At 35.3% G+C, this 19,886-nt stretch overlaps 1 protein-coding gene across 1 annotated transcript in view; it reads right to left on the bottom strand.

Annotated features, from left to right (window-relative positions):
- LOC137249382 (cytochrome P450 4ae1-like) overlaps positions 1-19,886 on the bottom strand; it is a 100,693-nt gene that overhangs the window by 10,427 nt on the left and 70,380 nt on the right. The window contains 4 exon segments of the mRNA XM_067780800.1: positions 5,005-5,213; positions 5,276-5,345; positions 5,792-6,181; positions 6,264-6,536. Coding sequence (XP_067636901.1) covers positions 5,005-5,213; positions 5,276-5,345; positions 5,792-6,181; positions 6,264-6,420 — 826 coding nt within the window. The 5' untranslated portion in view covers positions 6,421-6,536.

Here is a 19,886-nt window from a genome sequence, read left to right on the forward strand (position 1 = left end):
CAAAGTTACGCATACACACGACGTTGGCCACAGCAGAGTCACGCTTACATACGACGTTGGCCGCAGCAGAGCTACGCAAATATACGACGTTGGCCACATCAGAGTCACGCATACGCACGACGTTGGCAGCAGAGCCACCCATAAATACGACGCTGGCAGAGCCGCGAATACGCAAGACGTTGGCAGCAGCAGAACTACGCGTACATACGACGTTGGCCGCAGCAGAGATACGCAGGCATACGACGCTGGCCGCAGCAGGTTTAGCACTGCCACTAACAATAATAGGAACACGCCGGCGCAAGGCGTCACCGAGACACATTCACACATACCTAGACGGCGACCAGTACGGCGCCCTAACAGAACGTTCCTAACGGGACACGAGGGACCGCTAGCCCATCACGAATTATAAAGCAAGCAATGAAATTAAGTGAATTATAGATACACATTTTATACATTTTATATTATAGTTTAGGGAATTTACCAATAAAGTGAATTTATATGAAAACGATTTGCAAGGCGCCCCGAAATACAAATTCATTGTAAACGAACCTTGGACCCGGCGAGTATACCCCAGCAGTTACTGAAGAAGCACCGGGGCAAGGAAAAGCTTCGTTACAATGGATTTTAAAGAGAGATGTAATTAAGTGCTCATTTGAAAGTAACTAAGGATATTTCTTTGTAATTTTACAATAAAAATTTTACACAGTTTTCGCTAGTAGCTACTACATTCTCTTGGACCTAAGAAGTACAACACTGCCAAATAGCATCCACACAAAAAACGAACACGAACAAGCATTTTATCAGGTGAGCGTGACTGTGTATGTGCGGCTTGCTACATATCCTACTTGTAGACCTGTACTATGCTAGAACCGGTTACAATAAACCCACACCGTTGCATTTAAACTCTGCACCGAGTGTTTAATCACTAAAATATTATATTCCTATTCAGGAACAAAGTTAGAACGGGTAAGCTAATGTCAGATAGACACTGGAGCTTCCCTTGCAAACTGCGTCGTGTTACTTTTTAATTTTCCCTACAGATTTGCGGTACGGAACCTATGACCTGATAAGCTTTTCAGGCCAGAAACACACTCGAAGTGTTTGCCAAACCATAGTGAACAGCGACCTCAGTTAGAGCAACTTTTTTCTTTTCTTCTGCCGCTGAGAGATTGAATATGTTATCGGAAAGACCAAAGCGTCCAAATCTTTATTTAGCCATTCTTGAAAACTTTGAAAGTTTAGTAGCTTTTAAAGGTCTTTAACCTATCTCTGGCTAAACGTATTATTTCGCAAGTTTGAAAAATGAGCCCATGTATATAATACTCTTTCTACTTCCCTCGTTTTTCTTCTGTCTAGTTCTTTTTATCTTCTCCGTCTCTTATTCCCAAACGCAGTCCTAGTTCCAGTTCCAAAAAATTTCATGAGAATCGGTAGAACTGTTTCGAAGGAGTTCAACCATAAACACTGTGACACGAGAATTTTATATATAAGATGAACCATCAAGATCGAATCCCAAGAACCTAGATGTTAGCTTTAAATCTACTGTGTAGCCTTGATTGAACGTATTACACTGGACCACGAATTTCAACTTTTTTTCTTTACCAGAAACGCCGTTATGAAATTCGTATGTAAAATCACCCCTTGATTCCGAAAATTGAGTTCATTTTTGATTCTATGGTACCGTTTTTGAGATATTTGCAATTTACCGTTATTCGAAAAAATCAAAAAGATGGCTCCCTTTAATTACGTATATCTCACGAACGTGAATTGCAAATAAGTTTACAGAATCGGAAAGACGATAAAATTTGCTATAAATGCATCATACATTGTTTTTTGCTCAACCATATAGTTTTCGAGATATTAGCTTATCATTTCAGATTTTTGTTTTTTTTATGAAAAAATATGAAAAAAATTACTTTTTGCGAGGGCAGCATTCCAAAACCACAACTTTTTTTCCAAATATTTTTTATTTACGTAAAGCTCTGTTTAATTAGAAAAAAGATAAGCTATCATCGAAGAAAATCGATGCAAAACTACGTAAGTTATAAGCGATCAAATAAAAATACCCAGGTTGCGCAACTTCAATGTATGTATACATACATATATTAAAGGTATAAAGTGCAAATGGGATATTATCCGGATAAACGAATAACACCATAACAATGATAATACTTTTTCTTTAAATAAATCAAATAGTACTTTTAATACTCGAATTGTTTTATAGTAGGTAGAGTGGTTGCATCGAAAGGAAGAGTGGTTGGGTTCAAAAGCTGCTGTAGGCATGTAGTTATAAACATGTATTTCCGTCACTATGCAGGTAGATTTTCAAAATTATAAGACACAGAAAATTTTTAAATCCTACATCTAAAGCAGGTAGTATTTTCTTTTCCCGGCTTCGTATAAAAAGGAACCTTTCTGTCTAGGTCAGATTTGATTTATTAAATTTTATTCTTGTTCCGAGTATAAATATGAGTTAATGCGCCTTGAAACTTCATAACATCTGCAAGGCTCGCCGGAGATAGTTCAGTTCATAAGTCAAATTTCAAAACCGTGATTTAGTAAAAAAAATAAAATGAGTAAAAGGACGCGAGAATTTGAGTGTAAAAACGATCCAGATATGTTCTGTTTCATGTGTGGCCAATATACTATCATAAGGCGACGACGAGTGTTCTCAGATCATATCAAAACTTTATACTCCAAGTAATTTGGCATTGAGCCTAAAAATGCTGAAAAACCATGGACACCGAACACTTTGTGTACATCGTGTCGAGTAGAATTGATTCAGTCGGAATCCGGACAACAAATAAAATTTGACACACCAATGATATGGAGAGAACCTACTTGCCATTCAATAGAGTGTTATATTTGTCAAACAAAAGTACTTGGCGTTGGAAGATCAATAAGAGTAACCTATGCCAGCGTACCTACAGTGACATTACCAGTACTACATTCAACGGCAGTTGCGGATCCAGTTCCATTGTCAAGAGTAACATCTGAGTGCGGGGAATCAAGTTGTACTGAATGTCGCATGGGAAAAGAGAGAAACGTTCTATCACAAGCACAACTTAATGATTGGATAAGAGATTTGGAACTATCCAAGGAAAAGGCAGAGATCCACACTTCTCGTATGCAACAATTTAAATTTTTATCATCCGATGTTAAGGTGATATATTGTAGAACTCGTCACGAACCATTTTCCAAACACTATACCAAGAAAGACAGTATATGCTACTGCAACGACATTCCTGGTTTATTCAAAGAGTTTGGTCAAACATATGATTCAAAAGAGTGGCGATTGTTCATAGACAGCAATAAACTGAGTTTAAAGGCTGTATTATTGCATATTGGTAACAAAAAGCCTTCTATCCCGCTAGCACATGCAGTAAATACAAAGGAAACCTACGAGGAAATGCAAAAACTACTCAAATTTATCAAATATGAAGAGCATGATTGGAAAATATGTTCTGATCTCAAAGTCGTTGCAATGCTATGCAGTCTACAAAGTGGCTACACCAAGCACTGCTGATTCCTCTGCAAGTGGGTTAGCCGAGCTCGTAAGGACCACTACGTCAGAAAGGATTGGCCGGAAAGAATCGAGTTTACCGTTGGTGTGGATAACATCAAATACACCTCTCTTGTCAAGAAAGAGAAAATCATACTTCCACCCTTACACATCAAGCTCGGTCTCATTAAAAACTTTGTTAAGGCTTTGGACAAAGAAGGCGAAGCATTCGACTATTTGAAAACAATTTTTCCAGATATTTCTCAAGCCAAGATAAAGGAAGGTATTTTTGTCGGACCACAAATAAAAAAGTTGATCAACAATAATCAATTCAAAGGACTACTCTCATCAGTTGAGGCAGCAGCGAGGGAATCCTTTGAAAACGTCGTTGCTTCTTTTCTCGGTAGACACAAAAGCCCTAACTACGAGCAGATAGTGAACGACTTAATCAATAATTATGCGAAAATGGGTAAATATTAAAGGCTTATTAAAATTAATTTCCCAAAATTCTATAACTTGTTTACCTAACTAATATTTTCTTTCCAGGCGTAAATATGTCGTTAAAAATTCACTTTCTGCACTCACATTTGAGCTTTTTTCCGGCAAATCTTGGCGACGAAAGTGACGAACATGGCGAAAGGTTTCATCAGCAAATGAAATTAATTGAAAATCGATATCAAGGATTCTGGGACGTCGCAATGATGGATGAATACTGCTGGTTTCTCATAAGAGAAACCGATCCTAAACTGAATAAGCGTCAAAGTCGAACACAATTATTTCGACTACATAGTAAAATAAAATTAAGATAAAGATTGTTAGAATATAGTACAAACATAAATAAATTAAAAAAAAAAGTTAAAAATATGGGTAATTTCATTCATAAATTGAACTTTTAACTAAATAGAAACAGAGCATAGCTAGATATTTCACTCTTCTTTATACCATACATACGTTTTGAGGTATACGTTGAAATTGCGCAACCTGGGTATTTTTATTTGATCGCTTATAACTTACGTAGTTTTGCATCAATTTTCTTCGATGACAGCTTATCTTTTTTCTAATTAAACAGAACTTTACGTAAATAAAAAATATTTGGAAAAAAAGTTGTGGTTTTTGAATGCTGCCCTCGCAAAAAGTAATTTTTTCATATTTTTTCATAAAAAAAACAAAAATCTGAAATGATGAGCTAATATCTCGAAAACTATATGGTTGAGCAAAAAACAATGTATGATGCATTTATAGCAAATTTTATCGTCTTTCCGATTCTGTAAACTTATTTTGCAATTGCAATTGCTTGACCCGTTCGTGAGATATACGTATTTAAAGGGAGCCATATTTTTGGTTTTTTCGAATAACGGTAAATTGCAAATATCTCAAAAACGGTAGCATAGAATCAGAAATGAACTCGATTTTCGAAATCAGGGGGTAGTTTTACATACGAATTTCATAACGGCGTCTCTGGTAAATTTTGGCCGTCGACCAGTGTTATTAATAATACTCACCATCCACATCCGTCATTGGAGCTTCCATATTTGTATTGCCGGCAGCCTGCAGCGTCCTACGTCGTTTTTCGATATTTTTTTCGGTGAAAGCATGCATAACTGCCACGCCCTCCATTTGTCTTTTAAACATTTGTGGTTGTAGAAGTTTGAAGAACCGTGGAAATGCTAAAACGGGTCGTATAAAGTGCGTGGCCACAATGTTTGTAACGCTATGGTGGAAAGTAGTTAATATCAGCTGCATTTTATGACTTTGATTTGCTGTAAGACTCACTCCTTTACCGCTTGCACAAAATCCGATTTAGAATCATTTTGAGCATTCACGCAAACACCCATCGCAGTTTCTGTGCTTGAAAAGGAAAAAAATTAAACAACATTTGGCTTAAACATTAAGGCTCGTTATTCTCTACGAGTTAAAACTACAGTTTAACTTTCTTAGCATTTAACCACGCCATTTTTAATGCTTAGGCAAAATTTTTTAGTGCGAATTTAATATGTGGTTAAAGTTAATACCTCTAAACCTGCCGTTTGCTTAAAAATTTTCTGCTCACCGCAGCTAAAGGTGACAAAAGAGCAGGTTTAAGCTCTCGTTAACTTAAACTCGTACTTAAAACCCGAACCAAAGAACTTAAATAACATTACGACATCTCTCAGCGAATATTTTAAGGATAGAGGTAGCTAAAAAACGTTTTTTCTAATCGGTAGCAGATATGAAAGGCTATGTTACAAGTCACCGTTGGCTGAACGGTTTGTGCAGCTGGGTATATACAAACTAAATATATCCACTCACCAGCTATAACATCAAGTGTCATAAGTCCCACAGACTTAGATATATCCACACTAGTTTCACCATCCCCATATGCGTTCAATTTCTGCACCAAAATCCGACTCTGCCGATCGAATACGTTCACAAATTGTTCGAGTATCTTAAAATGAAATGTGGGTGTAATAATTTTACGCATCATTTGCCATTGACGCCCATGGCTAAGCAGCAGGCCATCACCCAACCAGCCACGCAATAGCCAATAGAGCTGATTCTTTTGCAAATGTTTTTGGCTGCTAAGTAGTACTTCGGCATAATGTTGATCAGCTGTTACGACCATAAGGCCGCTGCGTAGCACCGGTGCACAGAAACTCTTACCAAATCGCGTTACAAATTCTTGAAACTTTAAATGTAAATCTTTATTAAGAGCATAGAATGAGATGAATTTAGTGCAATTCGCAGCATATAAATCACAATACGTATGTATGTATATACTTACTATCGGGCTGAAATCGCGCCAAAACTATAAAGCACCCAATAAATGGTATTTTTGAAACAATTGGTATACGCGCATAAAGTTCACGATTTTGCATGCGTGCGTAATAGTGATCAATTAAGATGAAAAGTAACGCTGCCAGCAGTAGCTCCCAAAACATCTCGAATTTCTTGTTGTACTCTTATGTAACTAGTAATAGGTGTTGTTTTCCCCTTAACGCCGATTGTCAGCCTCCGTTGTGCATCAAAGCCTGCTGTGAACACCACTGTTGGCTACCTTCAAGTAAAAGTTTTAAAGTTACGTGTGTTTTGTCTTATAATTTCAAAATCTAAGTGCGTGCTAGGGATGGGCGCGGGACTAACTATGTCAACCCGATCCCACCCACACCAAAAACAGTTATCGGATCGATGTGGTCTCTCAACTTTTAATACATAAATGCAAAACACGTATGCCAAAAAAGGCTGAACTGGAGAGATAACATGGAAAAGACCCAGCCTTTCACACTTGCAAGGGAATCATTGTCATAAGGTTGATACTTAGTCGGAGCATTCTGGGTTCAAGTCCTGGATTCAAATCCTGGGCAAAGCAACATCAAAAATTTAGAAACAAACTCATGACGGGTTTTCTGACTGGACACTGCCTTCTGGCGTCACATGCTTTTAAATTAGGTTTGGTCAGTGATAGCAGATGTAGGAAGTGCGGGTTGGAGGAGGAAACGATCGATCACGTTTTGTGCTCGTGTCCTGCGCTTGCCAGGCTAAGACTCCAGCTATTATCTGACACAGCTGTCAGATCTAGAAGCAGCAAGTAGCTTAATTCCTAGAAAGCTTCTAGTATTTGCCAAGAGGACGGAGTTATTTTACAACATAGGTCCTCGTTTTTGATAGGGTTTTTCAGTTTGGTTGGTCGTTAAAATAAACTTCTGGTAACACTACGAATTCATTTAGTCTATGTGAGGTCCTCATGGACCGGCCAGTTCAACCAATTCCGAGTATATTTATGCCATAAAAAGCTTCTCAGTGAAAATGCATCTGCCTTGCGGATGCCGCTCAGGGTCGGTGTAAAACGTGTAGGTCCCGTCTCGCTAATTAGAAATAATTAAAAGGAGCACTACGCAAAATAGCAGAGAAGCTCGGTCTAAACCTCTTCGGCGGTAATCGAACCTTGTATTTATTTTCTTATTCTGCGTTATGACATCATAGTATGGCGACCGAGGCGACGAAATTAAACTTCATACGTAGTGTGCTAGATTTATTCATGTTTCTAGTATACTCAGAACAACATCGAATGCAGCTCTAAACGCAACAGGGAATCGTGCCTTTACATTGTTGTGTCGCCACTACCGGAAGCATATCATTCTCCAGAAATATCCGACCATTGTAGCGTTAGCCGAAGGTTTTCAGTATGTTGCTTCTCTCTTAAAAAGTGTAGGTAAGCGAAATTATATATTTTGTGACTGCCGTACCAACAGAACAACACTTGTGGAAGAACACATAAAAAGGCACCTCTCTCTGGAAGACAATACAGGCCTGCCAAAATACTGCCCTCAGAACCGCTTATGTCCCCAGAACACCACCTACCCAATGAGGCGAGACTACTCCCCCCATTAGGGAGAGAAATGATATGCTTGACAAACAGTTTCTGTTGAATACCTAGAAACCTGGGCATCCCACCAGACATCTCATTGATGAGGCTACACCTCTCAAATCCAGTAATCAAAGAAAAATACCAAGAACGAACAGAAGAGGAACGCACTCTCTAGGAAAACGCGCATCACTCTAGTTCAACTTCGATCTAGATACTCTAACAGGTTAAACTCTTGCCTATCCACTATCAGGCCCGACATACAAAATGTATTTCCCGCTTGCAATGTTTCCCCACATGACACCAACCATCTCTTCAATTGTAATGAGGAACCAACGCCTCTAACACCCCTCTCATTTTGGTCCACCCCTGTTGAAACAGCAACTTTCTTTGGGCTCCAGTTAGAGGACATTGGTGACAATTTGTGATTGGTCGCACCTGTTGAATGGGGCATTGCTACAATAACAACCGAAATGTTTGTATCGAGCAATACTTTTTTCTAAGACCATTCCAATATTGCCCATCTCCCTTGTTTTAAATAAGCCCCACAGAACTCGCGATCCCGATATCCGGTACCCATCTCAAGTGCAAAAAACAATCAATCCAACCCAAAGGTATTTACAACATCGCTTTGATTAGATTTAACGTCGATCATTTTCGCTATTAATAGTTACTTACGATTAACTAATAAGAATCTATTACCGGTATTATAGACATGAAATAAGCGTATTAGTTAGAATCACGAATGTCGTGAACAAAATTACGATTCCATGCGCTTTCAAATGGATCCTTTCAAATCAACTAGATCGAATCGAGTGATACCATATCTGATAAAAGTTCAAGAACTTACGCGCCTAGGTATGTCAATTGATTCTAGGCGCAACTGTAGAAAGACTCCACAATTAAGGTAATCTAATACAATAGAGATTAGGAGATAGTGCGGTAGGGTACAGCAAGTTAACCGGTAGGTAGGATCTGCTATACTGTATCCAGTGCGCGGACTTTTAAAAAGAGAATGTTGGTAGACGAAAAATGAAAATAGTGGTAGAAGTTGGTAGATGTTTTTTGAAGAAAACAATAGCTACAGTTTATATTTGTACAAAACAATTCATAACTTATTGTATAATAAATAAAGCCCATTTCAAGGAAATAACACGTTTAAAAAACATGTAAACAAAACAGAAAAATACATGTAAATTTGTATATACATAGCTTATGCCTATATGATACTTGCTTTTTTCCAGTATTTCGGGCTTGAAATACTGGCGAAAATTTACCGAGACGTATAATAACAACAATAATTTTCCAATGTACCAAAAATACTGCCACTGCATGTTATCGTTTACTTAAAACTTTTTTTTTTTCGTTCAAAATTATTCACAAAAAACTTGATGAAAATAGCGCAGGAAAATATTTGCGTGCTCATTTATTACATAAACAAATTTATTTCTTTTTGTATGAGTTTTTTTTTAAGCGGGGATTGCCCTTATTGCTTTAAATGTATGAAAACATTTATTTGAAGCAATTTTGAATGTTTAAATTTTTCCCAAATTATTAAAATTTATTTCTTGTTTGAATTTGTGCACAAATTTTTCAAAATTGGTTAGTTTGGTTAGTGTCACCTCTTACGGCCCGATTCTTAGCGTTACCGGTAAAATAGTACCCAGAACATTATGTAACCGAAAATCGTTACCAGTTGTTTTATTCGCGATTCTGGCCCAAGTGGTAACGCTGTCATCACCGAAAAATTCACCAGTGTCTGTGGAGAACTTTGAAAGGTACCCTTTAAAAAACGCAAGTACTCCATAAATAATGTAAGGAATACTCCTTTGGGAGTATAGGAGTATTCCAAAACTAATCTGTATTCATACAAAAAATGTGCTCCAATTAACATTGCGATGTCCTAGGAGAGGAGTAGGTGATCCCACTCTCGCTTTGTTTGTGAGTATTCCATAGAGTACATACGTGAGAGTACTTTCCAAAGTACTTTCATTGTAGTACTCCATGGAGCACCCACAGAGGATCATATGCCAAAGTACTAAAGAGGAATAGTGTCGGAAAGAATTATCGGAGTGAATTTAATTTAAAATGAAAGTAAATGAAGAGGGGAAATACAACTTTTATATGTTTTACTACGAATATTCTTATGTAATTTAGCATTTGCGTGAATAAAGAAACTAATATTTCTCTATGCTACAGTATGTATACATAAAACCAGTGCGCAGTTGCGTTTTATCAGAGTTGCCATAGTAAAATTTTATTATCAGTTATTTGTAGGCAATATTTTACTTTTGGCAACTCTGTTCGATCGTCATCGTGTCGTGATCACGGTCGTTAAAAACGAGCAATGATGGCTGATGGTGGTCCGCAAACGCATTGCAAAGGAGTATTGTTAGAGTACTCCAACATGAAGAAAATGGAACACGTAATCCAACAATTTTTGCAGGGTAGTTTTCTTCGCTTTCACGGTTGCCACTTTAGTCCATTTGGACCAAAAATGGTCCCTTCCAACCCCATTTGGTCCGCTGGTCCCTTTTCTTCAATTTTAGTCCTTTTTAGGCAGTAGCCTTGATTGGTACTTTTCCCTCTTTTTCACTCAGGTAAAAATTTACAATATTGCCCAAAAATTCGCCACTTTTTCGTTAGCCCCCATATAAAAAAACTCACAACTACTGAATCTAGGCTCTGATATGAAGTGTAAACATTAAGGGAAAAAGTAAGCATCTATAAAAACAGACTAACAAAATCGCCTAGTTTCATTTCTGATTTACTGAGTTTTCCACATACATAGTTCGGCAACACCAGTACGCAAATTTTGAACCGTTTCTTACTAAAACCTAACTGCACTATACATTGTATTTCATTGCAATCAACAACATAATGCTAGAACCAAGAGCTTTGTGACCAAAACTAGGTTCACAACGTTTGGTTGGTGGAAGACATATACTTATCCTATGTCAAAATGTAGTACCATTTTTGGTTGCATGCACATATATTTGTTTGTTCAGCTTGAATTAAAGTAAAGTCTTCACTATGTTTAGTAAAATTTTATATGGAAACATCCTAAACTTTTGTATTTTATACTAATAAAATAAAACAAATATTTGGTCCTTTTTTTCGATGAATTTTGGTCCCAAATGAAAACATGGTGTGGCAACCGTGTGCGCTTTACCGAAAATGTATCACTTGTAGATACGAGGTTAACGAATAAACGCGACGATGTGTATGTATATGCATATTATGCATGATAAGTTTCTACATAGGTATATTGTAATTTATTCTGTGAAATTACATAATGTAAACAAATATGTATAGCAAGCGGCACCACTTTTTATACCTTTCATGAAAATGAAATGGTATATTAATTTCGTCACGAAACCGAAAATTGTAAGTCCTTAAAGGAAAATAGATAGACCCACCATTAAGTATACCGAAATAATCAGGTTGAAGAGCTGAGTTGTTTTAGCCATGTCCGCCTGTCCGTCTGTCCGTCTGTCCGTCTGTCTGTTTGTATGCAAACTAGTCCCTCAATTTTTGAGATATCTTGATAAAATTTGGTGAGCAGGTGTATTTGGGTGTCCGATTAGACATTTGTCGGAACCGACCGGATCGGACCACTATAGCATATATCCTCCATACAACCGATTTTTCAGAAAAAGAGGATTTTTGTAATATCTTACCCAATTTAACAGATTGAAGCTTCAAACTTCACCATAGACTTTCGTATATTGAACATATTGTTGCCTGAAAAAATTTATGAGATCGGTCGTATATATAGTATATATCCCCCACAACCGATTGTTCAGATAAGGAACTTTTCGTAATTACTGCCCTATTTTAAGAGCTAGAGGCTTCAAATTTCAGCGAATGCTTACGTATATAGCATATATTGTTGTCTGAAAAAATCATAAAGATCGGTGGTATATATAGTATATATATGGTGGTATATATAGTATATATATATAGTATATATATATATATTTTCGCAAATTTTACCCCATTTTATCAGCTAGAAGCTTCAAATTTCACCGAATATTTACTTATATAGCATATATTGTTGTCTGAAAAAATCATAGAGATCGGTTGTATATATAGTATATATCTCATACAACCGATTGTTCAGATAAGAAACTTTTCGCAATTTCTACCCCATTTTAACAGCTATAAGCTTCAAATTTCACCGATTGCTTACGTATATAGCATATATTGTTGTCTGAAAAAATCATAGAGATCGGTTGTATATATAGTATATATCTCATACAACCGATTGTTCAGATAAGAAACTTTTCGCAATTTCTACCCCATTTTAACAGCTATAAGCTTCAAATTTCACCGATTGCTTACGTATATAGCATATATTGTTGTCTGAAAAAATCATAGAGATCGGTTCTATATATAGTATATATCTCATACAACCGATTGTTCAGATAAGAAACTTTTCGCAATTTCTACCCCATTTTAACAGCTAGAAGCTTCAAATTTCACCAACTGCTTACGTGTATAGCATATATTGATGTCTGAAAAAATCATTGAGATCGGTGATATACATAGTATATATCTCATACAACCGATTGTTCAGATAAGAAACTTTGCGCAATTTCTGCCCCGTTTTAACAGTTAGAAGCTTCAAATTTCACAAAATGCTTACGTATATAGCATATATTGTTGTCTGAAAAAATCATAGAGATCGGTGGTATATATATTATATACTTCATATAAACTGTCATATTGACCCCTTTTTTACGGCTAGAAGCTTCAAGATTCATCAAATTTCATCAAATAGTTACGTTTATGTCATATATTTTTGAAATACGTGATTCGTAGCCTTAGTTTTTACATGCAGACCACAAAAAACGTGAAGCTTTGCATCCTCACACAGATTACCTACCTATTTTTATACCTTTCATGAAAATGAAATGGTATATTAATTTCGTCACGAAACCGAAAATTGTAAGTCCTTAAAGGAAAATAGATAGACCCACCATTAAGTATACCGAAATAATCAGGTTGAAGAGCTGAGTTGTTTTAGCCATGTCCGTCTGTCCGTCTGTCCGTCTGTCTGTTTGTATGCAAACTAGTCCCTCAATTTTTGAGATATCTTGATAAAATTTGTTGAGCAGGTGTATTTGGGTGTCCGATTAGACATTTGTCGGAACCGACCGGATCGGACCACTATAGCATATATCCTCCATACAACCGATTTTTCAGAAAAAGAGGATTTTTGTAATATCTTACCCAATTTAACAGATTGAAGCTTCAAACTTCACCATAGACTTTCGTATATTGAACATATTGTTGCCTGAAAAAATTTATGAGATCGGTCGTATATATAGTATATATCCCCCACAACCGATTGATCAGATAAGGAACTTTTCGTAATTACTGCCCTATTTTAAGAGCTAGAGGCTTCAAATTTCAGCGAATGCTTACGTATATAGCATATATTGTTGTCTGAAAAAATCATAAAGATCGGTGGTATATATAGTATATATATGGTGGTATATATAGTATATATATATAGTATATATATATATATTTTCGCAAATTTTACCCCATTTTATCAGCTAGAAGCTTCAAATTTCACCGAATATTTACTTATATAGCATATATTGTTGTCTGAAAAAATCATAGAGATCGGTTGTATATATAGTATATATCTCATACAACCGATTGTTCAGATAAGAAACTTTTCGCAATTTCTACCCCATTTTAACAGCTATAAGCTTCAAATTTCACCGATTGCTTACGTATATAGCATATATTGTTGTCTGAAAAAATCATAGAGATCGGTTGTATATATAGTATATATCTCATACAACCGATTGTTCAGATAAGAAACTTTTCGCAATTTCTACCCCATTTTAACAGCTATAAGCTTCAAATTTCACTGATTGCTTACGTATATAGCATATATTGTTGTCTGAAAAAATCATAGAGATCGGTTCTATATATAGTATATATCTCATACAACCGATTGTTCAGATAAGAAACTTTTCGCAATTTCTACCCCATTTTAACAGCTAGAAGCTTCAAATTTCACCAACTGCTTACGTGTATAGCATATATTGATGTCTGAAAAAATCATTGAGATCGGTGATATACATAGTATATATCTCATACAACCGATTGTTCAGATAAGAAACTTTGCGCAATTTCTGCCCCGTTTTAACAGTTAGAAGCTTCAAATTTCACAAAATGCTTACGTATATAGCATATATTGTTGTCTGAAAAAATCATAGAGATCGGTGGTATATATATTATATACTTCATATAAACTGTCATATTGACCCCTTTTTTACGGCTAGAAGCTTCAAGATTCATCAAATTTCATCAAATAGTTACGTTTATGTCATATATTTTTGAAATACGTGATTCGTAGCCTTAGTTTTTACATGCAGACCACAAAAAACGTGAAGCTTTGCATCCTCACACAGATTACCTACCTATTTTTATACCTTTCATGAAAATGAAATGGTATATTAATTTCGTCACGAAACCGAAAATTGTAAGTCCTTAAAGGAAAATAGATAGACCCACCATTAAGTATACCGAAATAATCAGGTTGAAGAGCTGAGTTGTTTTAGCCATGTCCGTCTGTCCGTCTGTCCGTCTGTCCGTCTGTCCGTCTGTCCGTCTGTCTGTTTGTATGCAAACTAGTCCCTCAATTTTTGAGATATCTTGATAAAATTTGGTGAGCAGGTGTATTTGGGTGTCCGATTAGACATTTGTCGGAACCGACCGGATCGGACCACTATAGCATATATCCTCCATACAACCGATTTTTCAGAAAAAGAGGATTTTTGTAATATCTTACCCAATTTAACAGATTGAAGCTTCAAACTTCACCATAGACTTTCGTATATTGAACATATTGTTGCCTGAAAAAATTTATGAGATCGGTCGTATATATAGTATATATCCCCAGAACCGATTGTTCAGATAAGGAACTTTTCGTAATTACTGCCCTATTTTAAGAGCTAGAGGCTTCAAATTTCAGCGAATGCTTACGTATATAGCATATATTGTTGTCTGAAAAAATCATAAAGATCGGTGGTATATATAGTATATATATGGTGGTATATATAGTATATATATATAGTATATATATATATATTTTCGCAAATTTTACCCCATTTTATCAGTTAGAAGCTTCAAATTTCACCGAATATTTACTTATATAGCATATATTGTTGTCTGAAAAAATCATAGAGATCGGTTGTATATATAGTATATATCTCATACAACCGATTGTTCAGATAAGAAACTTTTCGCAATTTCTACCCCATTTTAACAGCTATAAGCTTCAAATTTCACCGATTGCTTACGTATATAGCATATATTGTTGTCTGAAAAAATCATAGAGATCGGTTGTATATATAGTATATATCTCATACAACCGATTGTTCAGATAAGAAACTTTTCGCAATTTCTACCCCATTTTAACAGCTATAAGCTTCAAATTTCACTGATTGCTTACGTATATAGCATATATTGTTGTCTGAAAAAATCATAGAGATCGGTTCTATATATAGTATATATCTCATACAACCGATTGTTCAGATAAGAAACTTTTCGCAATTTCTACCCCATTTTAACAGCTAGAAGCTTCAAATTTCACCAACTGCTTACGTGTATAGCATATATTGATGTCTGAAAAAATCATTGAGATCGGTGATATACATAGTATATATCTCATACAACCGATTGTTCAGATAAGAAACTTTGCGCAATTTCTGCCCCGTTTTAACAGTTAGAAGCTTCAAATTTCACAAAATGCTTACGTATATAGCATATATTGTTGTCTGAAAAAATCATAGAGATCGGTGGTATATATATTATATACTTCATATAAACTGTCATATTGACCCCTTTTTTACGGCTAGAAGCTTCAAGATTCATCAAATTTCATCAAATAGTTACGTTTATGTCATATATTTTTGAAATACGTGATTCGTAGCCTTAGTTTTTACATGCAGACCACAAAAAACGTGAAGCTTTGCATCCTCACACAGATTACCTACCTATTTTTATACCTTTCATGAAAATGAAATGGTATATTAATTTCGTCACGAAACCGAAAATTGTAAGTCCTTAAAGGAAAATAGATAGACCCACCATTAAGTATACCGAAATAATCAGGTTGAAGAGCTGAGTTGTTTTAGCCATGTCCGTCTGTCCGTCTGTCCGTCTGTCCGTCTGTCCGTCTGTCCGTCTGTCTGTTTGTATGCAAACTAGTCCCTCAATTTTTGAGATATCTTGATAAAATTTGGTGAGCAGGTGTATTTGGGTGTCCGATTAGACATTTGTCGGAACCGACCGGATCGGACCACTATAGCATATATCCTCCATACAACCGATTTTTCAGAAAAAGAGGATTTTTGTAATATCTTACCCAATTTAACAGATTGAAGCTTCAAACTTCACCATAGACTTTCGTATATTGAACATATTGTTGCCTGAAAAAATTTATGAGATCGGTCGTATATATAGTATATATCCCCCACAACCGATTGTTCAGATAAGGAACTTTTCGTAATTACTGCCCTATTTTAAGAGCTAGAGGCTTCAAATTTCAGCGAATGCTTACGTATATAGCATATATTGTTGTCTGAAAAAATCATAAAGATCGGTGGTATATATAGTATATATATGGTGGTATATATAGTATATATATATAGTATATATATATATATTTTCTCAAATTTTACCCCATTTTATCAGCTAGAAGCTTCAAATTTCACCGAATATTTACTTATATAGCATATATTGTTGTCTGAAAAAATCATAGAGATCGGTTGTATATATAGTATATATCTCATACAACCGATTGTTCAGATAAGAAACTTTTCGCAATTTCTACCCCATTTTAACAGCTATAAGCTTCAAATTTCACCGATTGCTTACGTATATAGCATATATTGTTGTCTGAAAAAATCATAGAGATCGGTTGTATATATAGTATATATCTCATACAACCGATTGTTCAGATAAGAAACTTTTCGCAATTTCTACCCCATTTTAACAGCTATAAGCTTCAAATTTCACTGATTGCTTACGTATATAGCATATATTGTTGTCTGAAAAAATCATAGAGATCGGTTCTATATATAGTATATATCTCATACAACCGATTGTTCAGATAAGAAACTTTTCGCAATTTCTACCCCATTTTAACAGCTAGAAGCTTCAAATTTCACCAACTGCTTACGTGTATAGCATATATTGATGTCTGAAAAAATCATTGAGATCGGTGATATACATAGTATATATCTCATACAACCGATTGTTCAGATAAGAAACTTTGCGCAATTTCTGCCCCGTTTTAACAGTTAGAAGCTTCAAATTTCACAAAATGCTTACGTATATAGCATATATTGTTGTCTGAAAAAATCATAGAGATCGGTGGTATATATATTATATACTTCATATAAACTGTCATATTGACCCCTTTTTTACGGCTAGAAGCTTCAAGATTCATCAAATTTCATCAAATAGTTACGTTTATGTCATATATTTTTGAAATACGTGATTCGTAGCCTTAGTTTTTACATGCAGACCACAAAAAACGTGAAGCTTTGCATCCTCACACAGATTACCTACCTATTTTTATACCTTTCATGAAAATGAAATGGTATATTAATTTCGTCACGAAACCGAAAATTGTAAGTCCTTAAAGGAAAATAGATAGACCCACCATTAAGTATACCGAAATAATCAGGTTGAAGAGCTGAGTTGTTTTAGCCATGTCCGTCTGTCCGTCTGTCCGTCTGTCCGTCTGTCCGTCTGTCCGTCTGTCTGTTTGTATGCAAACTAGTCCCTCAATTTTTGAGATATCTTGATAAAATTTGGTGAGCAGGTGTATTTGGGTGTCCGATTAGACATTTGTCGGAACCGACCGGATCGGACCACTATAGCATATATCCTCCATACAACCGATTTTTCAGAAAAAGAGGATTTTTGTAATATCTTACCCAATTTAACAGATTGAAGCTTCAAACTTCACCATAGACTTTCGTATATTGAACATATTGTTGCCTGAAAAAATTTATGAGATCGGTCGTATATATAGTATATATCCCCCACAACCGATTGTTCAGATAAGGAACTTTTCGTAATTACTGCCCTATTTTAAGAGCTAGAGGCTTCAAATTTCAGCGAATGCTTACGTATATAGCATATATTGTTGTCTGAAAAAATCATAAAGATCGGTGGTATATATAGTATATATATGGTGGTATATATAGTATATATATATAGTATATATATATATATTTTCGCAAATTTTACCCCATTTTATCAGCTAGAAGCTTCAAATTTCACCGAATATTTACTTATATAGCATATATTGTTGTCTGAAAAAATCATAGAGATCGGTTGTATATATAGTATATATCTCATACAACCGATTGTTCAGATAAGAAACTTTTCGCAATTTCTACCCCATTTTAACAGCTATAAGCTTCAAATTTCACCGATTGCTTACGTATATAGCATATATTGTTGTCTGAAAAAATCATAGAGATCGGTTGTATATATAGTATATATCTCATACAACCGATTGTTCAGATAAGAAACTTTTCGCAATTTCTACCCCATTTTAACAGCTATAAGCTTCAAATTTCACTGATTGCTTACGTATATAGCATATATTGTTGTCTGAAAAAATCATAGAGATCGGTTCTATATATAGTATATATCTCATACAACCGATTGTTCAGATAAGAAACTTTTCGCAATTTCTACCCCATTTTAACAGCTAGAAGCTTCAAATTTCACCAACTGCTTACGTGTATAGCATATATTGATGTCTGAAAAAATCATTGAGATCGGTGATATACATAGTATATATCTCATACAACCGATTGTTCAGATAAGAAACTTTGCGCAATTTCTGCCCCGTTTTAACAGTTAGAAGCTTCAAATTTCACAAAATGCTTACGTATATAGCATATATTGTTGTCTGAAAAAATCATAGAGATCGGTGGTATATATATTATATACTTCATATAAACTGTCATATTGACCCCTTTTTTACGGCTAGAAGCTTCAAGATTCATCAAATTTCATCAAATAGTTACGTTTATGTCATATATTTTTGAAATACGTGATTCGTAGCCTTAGTTTTTACATGCAGACCACAAAAAACGTGAAGCTTTGCATCCTCACACAGATTACCTACCTATTTTTATACCTTTCATGAAAATGAAATGGTATATTAATTTCGTCACGAAACCGAAAATTGTAAGTCCTTAAAGGAAAATAGATAGACCCACCATTAAGTATACCGAAATAATCAGGTTGAAGAGCTGAGTTGTTTTAGCCATGTCCGTCTGTCCGTCTGTCCGTCTGTCCGTCTGTCTGTTTGTATGCAAACTAGTCCCTCAATTTTTGAGATATCTTGATAAAATTTGGTGAGCAGGTGTATTTGGGTGTCCGATTAGACATTTGTCGGAACCGACCGGATCGGACCACTATAGCATATATCCTCCATACAACCGATTTTTCAGAAAAAGAGGATTTTTGTAATATCTTACCCAATTTAACAGATTGAAGCTTCAAACTTCACCATAGACTTTCGTATATTGAACATATTGTTGCCTGAAAAAATTTATGAGATCGGTCGTATATATAGTATATATCCCCCACAACCGATTGTTCAGATAAGGAACTTTTCGTAATTACTGCCCTATTTTAAGAGCTAGAGGCTTCAAATTTCAGCGAATGCTTACGTATATAGCATATATTGTTGTCTGAAAAAATCATAAAGATCGGTGGTATATATAGTATATATATGGTGGTATATATAGTATATATATATAGTATATATATATATATTTTCGCAAATTTTACCCCATTTTATCAGCTAGAAGCTTCAAATTTCACCGAATATTTACTTATATAGCATATATTGTTGTCTGAAAAAATCATAGAGATCGGTTGTATATATAGTATATATCTCATACAACCGATTGTTCAGATAAGAAACTTTTCGCAATTTCTACCCCATTTTAACAGCTATAAGCTTCAAATTTCACCGATTGC

The sequence above is a fragment of the Eurosta solidaginis genome, chromosome 4 (assembly GCF_040869045.1).
Source record: "Eurosta solidaginis isolate ZX-2024a chromosome 4, ASM4086904v1, whole genome shotgun sequence".
NCBI lineage: Eukaryota > Metazoa > Arthropoda > Insecta > Diptera > Tephritidae > Eurosta > Eurosta solidaginis.